Genomic DNA, 12,624 nt, shown 5'->3' on the forward strand with positions numbered 1-12,624 from the left:
CAGAGGCTCCTCTCCATCGTGGATTGGGCACCCTCTTAGCCGCTCACAGCATGGCATCGATCCTCTGAGCACCCCATGGGCCCCGCCCAGCAGGACATTTGCCCCAGTTGAGGGCAGGACTGGATACCCCACAGTTATTTCCGCCAGAGTTAAGGTGGGGGTGAGTTTTTCTGATGGACTTCCACCGAGACCCAGTGGGGCGTGTTTGGGTGAGACCTCTGTCACCACCAAATGCAGATCTGCAGGAGTGGAGTGACCCCTGTGTTGCTGGAGGGGAGCACTGCAGGTGCTGGGGCCAAGGGAAGGACCCCTCTGGGTTCTGCAGGGCTGAATGGAGCAGGGTTGGTTGGACCAGCATGGGAGGTTAATGGTGCGGTGAAGCTGGGGAGAAGAATGGGGTAAAGAAGGCAGGTGGAGGAAAAGGAGGAGCCTGTGCCAACCCCGAGGGCCACAGGTCACCATTGTCACCACTCCCCCATCTCCTCTGCTTGCTGATCCCCATGCAAAAATCTTCCTGACTGTTATAGGCCAGTACCACCTTTCCCAGGACCCTTCCCTCACTCTCACTCTTTCTTGCTTTCTTGTTTGTTTGTTGTTGTTTGATTTTTTTCCCAAAACTTGAAAGCCTTTGGCTGCAGAGAAAGAAGATATGCCGCCGGGGTTAGATGGGAGTGGGCAGAGGGACGGCAGCTCCCTGCAGACCTTGTCTTTTCAGGCCCAATGCTTTTGCAGGGTGAGGGTCAGCTCACGGGGGGACGCAGCCCAGCTGGGGGCCCAGTGATGGTCTCATGATGTGGCCACCACAGTGACACCAGGAGGGGGACACAAGGTGCCTCCCCAATCTCCCCCTACAAAGCGTGTCTCAGCCATGGCCCTGAGGGGTGCAGAGCACCAAAATACATCCTGTGCAGCCTCCTTCCTTTCTGCACATCTAGCACTGGGATGGCACCACCTGTCCTGTCCCCACCAAGCGGGGGGGGAGGAGGATGCAAGAAGGGGGCTGCACCACCCTTGCCCTCCTGAGCCACCTCGGATCCTGGGATGGGGCACCGAGCAACCCCTCAGCCACCAGCTTCTTTGAGGATCCCCGGCAGATGAGGCTGTTCGCAGGCTGCATTAATATTTAGGACCGGGTTTGGGCTGGGGACAAGAGCAGCTTCAGGAGGGGTTGGCCACCCCCTGGGGTGGCATTGACGAGGTGCTTCCATTCTCAGCACCCAGCAACACCCCTTTGTATTTGGGGTGAGAAAAACCAAAAGAGGCAGATTTGGGAGATGGGCAGGGCAGAGAGGGCTGAGGCACGTGGGGAGATGCTGGTGATTCGTGCATCAGAGGGAGGTGTGAGGTTTGGGGGTCTCTGACGTGTTTGCACCAAGCCCACACCTATTCCCAGGATGCTGGCTGGGAAGGAGAGGACAAGAATGGCGCAGGGGTCAGGACAGCCCTTCCACCACATCTCCCCAGGGATCAGCGCTCAGTGGCTGGGCTACCCCTTGTCTGTACTGCAGTGGACTTCGAAAACCACTAGTACAAGAGCATTTTGCACTATTTCTGTGCTCCCTCTTCTCCCTTCTCTTTTCCCCCCCCTTGCCCACGAAAACTTATTTTTTAGGGTTTTGTTGTTGTTGTTGTTGTTGATAATGATGATTTTTTTTTTTTTTCCCGAACGGAGCATTGTATATTTAAGGACCGACAGTTCACCTCGCTTCCAGAGTGCTGTCCTGGCCCTGGCTAGGAGCCCTGCCTACTGTGCCCCCCTCCCCAGCCCCAACAGCCCCCCCACTGCCACTGGGACAGATGTCACCACGCACGTTACCCACCATTGTAACGCAGTTGTTAAAACACACCAGATTCCGAGTTTCCTGCCTGGTTTTTATCTTTAAGCAATATTCACTACACATTTTACGGTAGCTGTTTATAGCTTTACATACATACGGTAGCTCTGTTGTTTCATTTTGTTTTGGTTTTGTTGTTGTTGTTTTTTTTTCCAGTAAACAAGAAATACTCATAATCTTACTGGTGGGAAAAAAAAAGCAGTTTGTGAAAAACTGACAATGGAAGAAGAGCTTAATGCTCTGTTTAGCATTTTGTACTTAAAAAAAAAATCTCACATTTTATTAAAAAAGTGAAGATTGCTGTATACTATTTATTCAACTTATAATTTATGTTACTCTTTGATCTTTGTCTTTTCTCATGACAAAGCATTTATTTAATAAAGTTATGCATTCAGTTAGCTTGTGCCTGACCCTCGTAGAGCATCTGCATGCCGGGGCCCACCAGTGCACTGATCTGGCCTCGAGCATCCCTCAGCTAGCTGTCCTGTGTCCCAGGGGGCTCAGCCAGCTCCATAGGAGTGCTCATGGAGGTACAGGGAGCAGGGTAGCATGGTGGCAATGGTTTAGGAGAGCTGTTGATACCAGAGCAATGTGTTAAGTCAGTGGTAAAATTGCAAGTTTGAGTTTAGAGCATCCTTAAAGCAGACCTGCCCTATTTTTATTTTTTTTACATCCATTTATTTGCATGGATGTGGCAGTGGGGCACAGCACTTGCATTCAGCTGGGTTATGGGGGGAGAGGGCCTGACTGCTGGTGATGCTGAGCACACAGCTGCTATCACAGCCACAGTTTGGGATCTGACATGATGTTTGACCCTCATAAGTCTCTGGGCTCAATCTGGGAAGATTTGCCCCAGAGCCCCCGTGGGCAGGAGCATCCCTGTGGCAGCCCAGCCCGATTGTGGTCCTCAGACCCCTCGTGGTAGCCCATCCCACTGCCCTGTGTCCTCCCCAGTGCTGGATCTGACCCCTCCCTCTGCCCACGCAGCTATCACTCTTCATCCCCTCACTCAACCCCACATCTCCCTCCTCCTGTGCCCATTACCCCCCATCTGCCTGGCTGCCACCATCACCCCATGTGCCCAGAGCACGGTGGGAGACAAAATCGTCCCCTTTGGCCCCTATTGGGGACCGTGATTTGCCAGAGATGTGGTAACATGCAGCCCCCATCCTACTTACACCACTCGGGTCTAGCACAGCCACCCGGTCCCCGGTGGCTTTGTCACTCCAAAGCACAGCTGGGGCCAAACCTGCTGCCCCAAGCCAGCGACGTAGAAGGGTCTGCACCCCGCTGCCCCCCATGCTACCCCGCAAGGCTGAGCCCGCTCCCCCCGCGCACCCCACGGAGCAGGAGCCGCACGGCGCCACAGCCGCCAGCAGGGGGCGCTGCAGGAGGCACTGCCGCTGCTCCTGTCGCCACACAGGCACTGAAAATGGGCTTTTCCACCCAGAAAGTTAGTGCTCTTCCCCGCCCCCCGCTCCCAGATAGTGCACTAGTAAATCATACTCCTACCCACACGATACAGCTATACATAGATACAACTATATAGCCTTATACTAATTATTTATATTAAATATTATTTATGTTATACTTCTGTATAGTTTTTATGCTATACTACAAATGTAGTTTGACAGCATTGATGTACAGACACAAAACTATCTAAGCTGCTGGTGTTTCGACTAGTACCTCGTGTGCTGCTGGGCCACGTCCCAATGCCTGACCTGATTACCCAGAGTAATTACCAAAGGTAGCCCAGAAGAAACCCCAGTGCCAGGATCCAAGCAGCGAAACCCATCACACACACACATACACAAAGAGCCTTCAAGGCTGTTTTGCAGCCCTGGGGAAACCCAAGCAGAAGCTCTTTGCTCCCCTTGCCTTACAGCTGTGTCCCTGCCCCTCTGCAAGGAGCCTGGCTGGCTGCAAGCCCTCTTTGCTGGGCTGAGCTCCTGCACCCCTCAGGGTCTTGACTCAGGTGCAAAGGCCACCTGCAGCCCTTGAAGCGGAGCGTGGTCCCAGGCACGGCTGGGCTGTGTGCTCAGGCCCCTCTGCCACCCCCAGCCCTCCCTGGACAGCACCTGATTTGGAGCATCTTTGTGCCCCACATTGCTACTGCCATAACCCTCCCACACAGCATCTCCTGAGGCAAAACTACAGCAAGATACTTAAAGGAGCCCTTATGATTCATGCCAGCTAATAAACAGCATGGTTAGATGCACCTGTCAACTCAAGAAGCTCCTGAAATTCCAAGGCTGGGAAGCTGGAAAGCGCACACCTCCCTTCTCTTTTGCTCAAGCATCTGCCAAGGTTCTTGAGGTCCCTGCACTGGGGAGGAGGGACCTTTCCTTGCAAAGCTGCTCCCCTGCACAAGCAGCAGGAAAGCACTGTTCTCATGCAGCCTCTCGTCAGCTCAGGGAGCTCCACAAGCACCATACCAGACAGGGCATTCACATTGCCCTTCTCTCCACCCAGCAAAGCAGGACACAGCCACCCTTCTCCACCCAATATAGCTGCTGTCAGGGAGGGAGATGGTCTCCATACATGTGCCAGCCAGATGTCAACTCAAAAGGACTGGAGGGCACTGTTGCATTTTGCAGATTCACAAAGTACCACGTGTGGAGCAGGAATGCAGCAAACCAACAGACCAGTGACACCAGTTCCTCCCCACACATCCAACTGGGACTAGTACCTGCTGTTTAAACACTCCCAGGACAAAAGCTGAACAGGCCAAATTTTACATGTGATGCATCAGGAAACATGTCCTGTGAATAGAGAGGAGTGGGGAGGGGGAAGATGACAGTTTTCTGGCATCCCATTTAATTTATTCCAACTTTATGCAGCTCAGCTTTTCCAAAAGAGAAAAAGAAAAACACAAAACTTTCTGATTCCTAAACAAAACAAAAAGTACAAACTGCAGATGTGAGCCAGCATGTGCAAAGGTTTACATGAAAAAGCAGAACACCCTCAGATGTTAACAGAAAACAGGTAGCATTTTTACAGTTACTTGGCTTTGCATGCAGGTGTGTTTCATTTCTCACATGCTCTCACTCCCTCTCATACACATCCACATCCACGTGCACACACCCCCACTCCAAACTTTCCAAAGGGGCTCCTTGCCCTGTCTCCTCCACTGCCACATCCAAACCCCTGAAAAATCATGAGGGGCTTAATTTGCAGAGACCACCTGTGCCCTTTGCACTTGGGATCTGAAATGTGGGGCCAAGAAGGGAGGAAAAAGCAACACACTCCAGCTCTCCCCTTCTGCCAGAGCCTACTGAGATTTTGCTTTTCCTCATCCAGTTTGAAGTCCTTCCTCCTTCCACCACCCTGTTCAACAATGCTCCCCAGAGGGACCTGGAGGCTGTTTGCTACTCAGAAGCTTTTACCAGAAATCAGGAGATGCTTTATTCTCCCTCTCCCCCCACCTCGATTTCATTTAAGGAAAGCCTGAGACTTTTTCTGCAAGGATAAGATTTTCACAATTGATCTGAAAATGGTATCCATATTTAAAAAAATGAAAGCAAGCAAACAAATAAAGGAAGAAAATTTAAAAAAAAAAATCTCCTTGCTTAGGCAACAGAGAAGTTACTTATTCTCATGGTCATTGTGTTCTGTACAGAAAGAAATCAACAGGTGAAATAACAGCAAAGAAACATCTCTCCTCTGAGCAGCATGTCCAGCACAAAACCTCTCAGAGCACCTGGAATTCCTTGGATTTAATCTACACAGACATGTGTGAGCAGGGGGGGCATGTGTGTGTCAGGCCCTTTACAAAGCAAGGTATACACTGTAAATTACTTACCAAAAAAAAAAAAAGGAAGAAGAAAAAGTGTGTGCTGAATAGCAGATGCTCACTCCAGTCCCAAGCGAAAATGGAGGGACAACGGCAGCTGCTTGGGAGTGCAGGTTTTAGATGGTTTTTTTTTTCCTATCTACAAAAAAAGAATGCATGAGAGAGAAAGAAAGAAAGAGAGACAGACACTCCCTGGCTTGTCCTAAATCTACACAGGCATCCTTCCAAGCAGCCCCAACAAGTTCACTTTAGCTCCCTCTGCATAAGCTGATTCTAAGGAATTCTGGGCAATAGTCCTTCAAACCCCTTGGAAAACCAAGCTTTTAGCTTCACCATCACCCAGAGGCCACATCCTCCTGGACCAGCAACTGGAGCTGGGTCCCTGTAGGCCTGGCTGTGCCCCAGCACTGGGAATGGCAGCACCCAGGGGTATTTAAAGGCTTGGGCTGCCTCATCCTTAACTTTTTCCCTTGATGATGACTCATTGGGGGACGCATGTTCTAGCCGGGGGCTTTCCTCCTTCCCTTTCTTCCCCCCTCCCAGACTGCATCCCACACCAGGACTGATGGCTGGGCTGGGGCACAGGGGACCGGCAGGACAGAAGAGGCAGGAGACACAGTATTTACAGTCTTTGGTCTTGGGGAAAGGAGGGAAAGAAGGGGGGAAAGGGTGTTTTGTTTTCCTTTGCTTTTTGGCCCCCTCCCACCCACGGCAAGGGGTTTTGTCCCCTGGGAGGTATTGGGAAGCACACAATGCTCTGTGCTGGAGGGTGCGGGAAGATGCCACAAAGCAGCAGGGAGGGCAGGGCCACAGGGCGAGGAGCAAAAAAAGACCGGTTCTCTGGCTTATGTTGGGTGAAAGGCTATAGGAAAGCAGTCCCTTCTCCTTGCAACCCCCCCACCGCCCTTCCCTTCCCATTGTCCCTCCCCTCCCCAGGAGCCAGGCAGCAGTAGAAGGAGGTCAGCACACAGGACACAACCCCAGTCTCTTGCAGAGCCTAAAGAGACACGCTGAAACCTCTGTAAAATCCAGCACCGGGGCCATGGTGAACTGCCTCCAGCAAGCAGGATCACGTCCGTCTACTGGCTCCGTAGGGCATGTGCTCCCCGGTCCTCCTGCTCGTGGGCTGTGTAGAAGAGGTGGCACTCGGGGTCCCCGCGGATGGTGGGTGCGCCCTGGATCACCTTCCCGTGGATGGGGTCCACACACCAGCACTCGCCCCGCTGCCCGTTCACCGACATCTTACACTACATCAGAGAGGGACAGGGCAGGCATCAGCTGAGGAAACAGGGGGACAGAACAACTCCCTTCCCAGCCCCACCAGCCTAAAGCCCAAACACAGGCAGGGTTGGGGTTGCTCCAGCAATTTGGCACTAGCTTGAATTTAGGCAAGATTCACGCATGCTGCGCTCAGACACCTCAGGATCTGTGCTGATCCAGTAGTCCAGGCTGAGGGCTGGACCCCTTCCCCCAGGGGCCAAGAAGCCAATTTTAATCAGCCATGAGGACAACTGCCCCTGAGGTACATCACACTCTGTCAGCTGTAGAGTCATCCATGGAGGCAAAAATCCCTGAGGGAAGAGGGGTGGGACAGACTGACAGAGGAGCTGTGCAAGCTTCTTCTCACCTGGAAACTGGGCTAAACAAACTGAAACATGAGAGCAAAGCCCCCATAGCCAGACACAAACATATTTCCAAACAGGGTTTCACTCTGTCCCAGAACAGAAGCAGGGACCCATGTGCACCTGGACTTAGACTGTGCACCCTGCAGCCTGGTCTGGTTAGAGAGAAGCTTATCATTCACCTCTTGCCCTGGTAGGGCTGCAGATGCAGGTTCAAAAATCTGATGCTCATCCCCCCATCCTCAGCAGATACATCTCTGAATAGGGCATAGTGGAAGACACAGAGGTTACTCCAGGAGGTCAGGCTCTGCATACACTCTGTAAAGCTGAATTCAAGCCACTTTCTGCAGCTGGACTGAGGTCAAAATGCAGCCTTGCTCATGGGAATAAAAATCATAAAAAGAGAGGAATAAAAAGCTTCCCCAGCAGGAGAGTGCATCCAGGCACCCTCCACCCAAGTGCTGGCCCACAGCAGGTGGGAGCAACTGGGAATGCTTTTGTTGGCATCTGCTTTCCAGCAAATGAAAAGGAGCTGATGCTCAGCCCCAGGAACCCGGGCGGGGAGAGAAATGGGTATCACTTCACATTTGCCTTGTTTGCTCTTATCCAGGGCAGGGTTGTGGGGAGAAGAGAAACTGACTTCTGTCCCCTCTATTTTCTGCAGCAGTGACCACTGTGTAACCCATCTGCACCCTTCAGTGCAGGCACACTTGTTCCTCAGGCACAAGGAGCAGCAGAGACCGTATTTTCTCTCATAGCACACGATGCATCACTGCATTGCCCAGGCTCGTTCCCCAGACATGGCTCATCTCCTTATGGGGAATTTGCCTGCTCTGCTCCATGCACCCCTTCCAAGCGTGCTCCTGCTGGTGGATCCAGCCAGCCCGTGGGGCTCCTCAGGGGGAGGCACACGATGAGGGTCCAGGCAGAACAGGGAAGAGGGAAGGGAGGGAGAGAGATTATCTCAGACCATCCTACTTTTTTCAATGCCTTTTTTTAAATGCTCCTGATCAAGGGGTAGAAGTAGCCCTGAGAAAAAGGCTTAACCACAAAAACAGCAGGTTTTCTGAGGTCCCCTTCAAATTCTCAGTTACACATAGCATTGCTCATATCCAGGTACTATTCACATGTGGCTGCCAGTCAACTCTGGACAAGCTGGTGTTTTGCTGCCCAAAGAGGTTTTTCCTGACTTCTTTTTCCCATGCCTCAGCTGCTGACACCTGCTGGTTTTGCATGAATGAAGCCAAGAAGTCAAAATTCAGACACACATAAAGTCATTTGAGTCCTTTTGGGCCCTGTAAATACTTTCAGATGGATGCTGCACCCCAACCCCCACCTCGCTTGGAAGGAATCCTTCCTGGAGCTATGGAACTAGCCTCAATTCGTGGAGAAAAAACAGCAAAGTGTGCTAGAAACCTTCCTGACCCCAGAAGAAGTGCTTTCTGCTTCATCTGCAGGACTGGCCAGCATTCAGCCCCTCTCTGCTTTTCCCCTGTAGCAGGGCCCAGCCAGAACAAGACTTGGCTCAAAGCACACGAGAGTAGACATGGACAGACAAGCTCCACTTGCAGGGAAGAAGAGGCTCTGAACTAAACAAATACTCCATTTCTGGACTCCACACAGGCAAGCACAGATGTGGGTCTCGTCTCCACTTGCTAGCCTGTGGCTGCAGATGCACCTACCTGTTACTAAAGTGACATCAGCCCAGCCCTGGGCTGCGTGTGACCCCATGTTAAACCAAGGGCTCCTGCTGGGCATGCAGCCAGCCTTGGAGCTCTGGGTCTCCCTGCTTACCTGTTTGAGATTGTACAAGCCATGCTTGTCACAGTTGGGGATGTGGAGGGAGTAGAGGTGCTCCAGTGGACCTCGCTCATCCGGCAGCCGCATAGTGGAGATACGTTCCAGGACCTGATCCAGCTCCTGCTGACAAGGGGTCTGAAAAGACCCCAGAAAGTAGAAAACAAAACCAAAAAAAATAGTCAGGGCAACAGCTCCTTCAAAGTCAACACTTTAGACAACAGACACACCAGGAGGGATGAACACCCATGTGTACCTCCTCCTAACACAGGTTTGCCTGTTGCTACTGGGTCCTGCTACAGACTTCACCTGCAGGAACCCAAAATCAGAGTGCTGCATGTCCACACATGCCATTGTGTGGAGATCCACACAGGGAGAGACACACATCTCTCCCATGTGTCTCACATGGCCAGGAGCCAACATGACACCAGGTCACAGGCCCTGAAGGCACAGCGGAAGAGAAGCCTCAGAGATGCTCCCTTGAGTCCCACTGGTCATGACAAGTGATGTGAAGCACAACTAATTCAGAGAGACCAGGAGGGTTTCCATGAGCGTAGCCCAGACTCCACACCTGTGATGCTGTTTTGGCTCAGAACTGCAACTCAAAGCATGTGAGACCCCATGGAAGTGGAAGGGAAGCCCCAGGAACGAGAGCACCCAGCATAGCCAGCCTCTGGAGGTACCCACTTGCTCCACAGCAGCTCCAAGCCAGGGCTCCCAGCCAAGACAGCCTGGCTGAATTACACCTGATGTAAGCCAGAGTGAGTCCATACCTCTCTGTTTCTCTGCTTTTGGAGTTGCTGTGGTTGTTTGGTTGTTTTTTTTCCACAAAGGATCAGCAGCAGTGTTGGAGTTCCCTAAGTTGATGATGCCTGCACTGTTTTGAACCTCTGCTGTGCCTGTTCCTTGGAAGGGGTGAAGGTTCTCTTTTAAAGCTCTTTTCTGTCCCTGCACTCCCCAGATATAAACACCCCATATGTTTATAGAGATGTGTATTACCGACCTTTTGTGGTGGCCTTTCATCACTATCCCATCTAGTTGCCTTGACCAAGCTGCCCACTAGAGGGAAACCACAGCCAAGGACTGGAGGGCAGCAAGACAGGGAAGAAAGGGACAGGGAGGACTCCGGGGACTCTCCCTGCTACATGACAGCCCCACAGCCCATCCTCAGGGGCTCTGAGACCCCCCCTAATATGCACTGGGACTGCCTTGCAACAGGCACTTTCCCACCCCACAAATCCCACTGAGCCATCCCTGGCACTTGCTTAGGGACAAAGGGTGTGAGAAAGCCAGTCCTTGGGCAAAGGGCAGCTCACATCCCTGCAGAGGTGGGTGTTGAGCCAGCAGGACCCCCCTGCCCCAGCTCTGCTGTCAGGAGGTGAAGCTGCAATGAAAATAATGCCTCCTTGCCAGCACATCAAAGTTCATCAGATGGTGTGTTCAGTCACAGCTTCAGGCCAAAATAAACGTTTGCTTTTCCTCTTTTTTTTCCTCCACCCCTTCCCCCCTTTTTCTTTTTTTTTTTTTTCTCTTTTTAAGACAGTTTGTTGCAAATATCACTAAGGCTTTTGCACTCAGTGCTTCCCCAGCGAGCCTGCAGCTGCCATTAGCCCCCCACAGTCCCTGCCTTCTCACCCTGCCCGTCGACAGCCGCGACTTCTTCGAGTCCTCGTGGTTGTGATGGGCCTTGCTGACTTTGCCCATCTGCCGCTGCTGCTCATTCACCTTCTCCCTCATCACCGCCAGCTCCTTCATGCCCGTCTTGATGGGCTTCCTCCCACCAGCTCCACTCAGGATCCCTGGGGTGCCATCCACGTGGTTCTCAGCAAGGATGCTCTCAGACCGGTCATCACCATTATCTGCAGGCGACAGGGCAGACAAGGAAAGGGTCAAGCTCAGCCAAGCACTCTCTCACGTGTTCATCCCATCCTGGATTGCTTTCAAGTGTGGCTGGTTACCAAGCCATAAAATCATTGCATGAAAAAAAAAAATTTTAAATTGCATTAGCCCTTTCATCTGAAAGGTGAGAATAGATCCTTTCATTCTGGAGTTATTACCACACTAAAAAGACAGTTTAGAGAGCAGGGGAAATAGCTGCTGGAGAAGTTCTTTCTGGTTTTTCTTTGACCTTCTAAATTACTTCCCGAAGAATGTAATTTTCCCATCAGAAGTCCAGTTGGGTTGGAGATGCCAACTGTACTTCAACTTCAAAACTCAAAACCACAGTGATTAGTAACAATACCTTAAGTCCATCTATCATCCCCCAGAGTATCTCCAGGAATACTTACTCAATATTAATGTGCTAAAATAAATTCTCAGGCCTGCTTTCAAAAATACCTCTCCTTTGTTTTATAGCCACCTAATTTCCCTCAGAGATCCTGTCATTTCAGTGATCATCCTTGCCGCATGATCTTTCACATCATTTGTCACACAGTGCATTACTCATTTAGCTTCCACCTACTCCTGCATTTTGCCATTTCTGCTGACCATGGGACAGCCTCACATGTCCTGGACACAACTCTGCCACTGCTACAAGCTGCACAACCCCTGGCGAATTTAGCAATTTCAAAATCAGTTAGCAGAAATATGGGGATAAACACTGGACTTTTTCCACACAATGGCCACAGTGCTGCAGACACCAGTCCCTTTGGACTTCATGGTGGCAAAGACAGATCAATTCCTCTTGCTTTCTCCAGAAGCCCAGGAGGTGACAGCTGACCCCTCCTTGGTGCCTGGTTTGAGCTGGCTGAGCAAGCATGTCTAACACTGTAGCTGGATCTAATACTGAAGCTGGCCCTACTTTAAGCAGAGGCTCAGACCAAGACCTCTAAAGGTCCTTTGAGCCCAAATTATGAGTCAACCCATGCATGCCCATCACCTCTCAACACAATAACCCAGGCTAAGTACATCTCTGTATATATCTCTGTATATGAGAGCTCTTCAGCAGCTCCACAGGTCCTACACCAGTGACAGACCAGGCCATTCTGGTCCTACTGTGGTGACAAACATGAAGTATCTTTTAGCATATGCAAAGGAGGAACTTTAGCACTCAGCCTCCCAACACCAGCATTCTCTCCAGCACTTCTGATTTCGTATTTCCAGCACTATAGAACTCAGGCACTTATATAGAAGAAATCACATCAAACCGTACATGACAGAGGGCAAACAAGGCTTTAGCTTGTGTAACAATGTTGAATTTCTGGATCTCTCTTGCTTCGTGGAAGACCAAGCACACAGAGCATTTACAGATTCTAGCTTTTTTTTTTTTTTTTCCAGAAGCTGCATCACGATGTGTTGTCAGGGCATAGCTCTACTGTCATGACAGAGAATGAAAAAATCATAATAGTAAGTGTTTTACCTCTGCCACAGCTTTCCAAGCTCTTTTCAGGTGTTACAACCCCAGGCTCACACAGGGGGAACTGCAAGAAAAGTTTTGTCTGAACTTACTCAGCAAATGTGCAGCAGCCTGCAGACTGATGGCAAGCAAATGGCCCAAGTGGGCTGGATCAAAGAGCCACCCCAGCCGAGCATGCCATCCCCAAGAGACCATCTGCAGCTGCTTGGGGAAACATTATCA

The 12,624-nt window shown here is 51.1% G+C and overlaps 1 protein-coding gene across 1 annotated transcript in view; it reads right to left on the reverse strand.

Annotated features, from left to right (window-relative positions):
* Nucleotides 1–5,034: 5,034 nt before the first annotated feature.
* The window catches only part of IGFBP2 (insulin like growth factor binding protein 2), a gene marked incomplete at its 5' end in the record, with an annotated part of 60,931 nt that continues 53,341 nt past the window's right edge, over nucleotides 5,035–12,624 (reverse strand). The window contains 4 exons of the mRNA XM_080346503.1: nucleotides 5,035–5,767; nucleotides 6,664–6,875; nucleotides 9,045–9,185; nucleotides 10,683–10,906. Of these exons, the coding sequence (XP_080202629.1) occupies nucleotides 6,708–6,875; nucleotides 9,045–9,185; nucleotides 10,683–10,906 (533 nt within the window). The 3' untranslated portion in view covers nucleotides 5,035–5,767; nucleotides 6,664–6,707. The remainder of the gene's footprint in view (nucleotides 5,768–6,663; nucleotides 6,876–9,044; nucleotides 9,186–10,682; nucleotides 10,907–12,624) is intronic.

The sequence above is a fragment of the Nesoenas mayeri genome (genome assembly GCF_963082525.1).
Source record: "Nesoenas mayeri genome assembly, chromosome: 6".
In the NCBI taxonomy this organism is placed as follows: Eukaryota; Metazoa; Chordata; class Aves; order Columbiformes; family Columbidae; genus Nesoenas; species Nesoenas mayeri.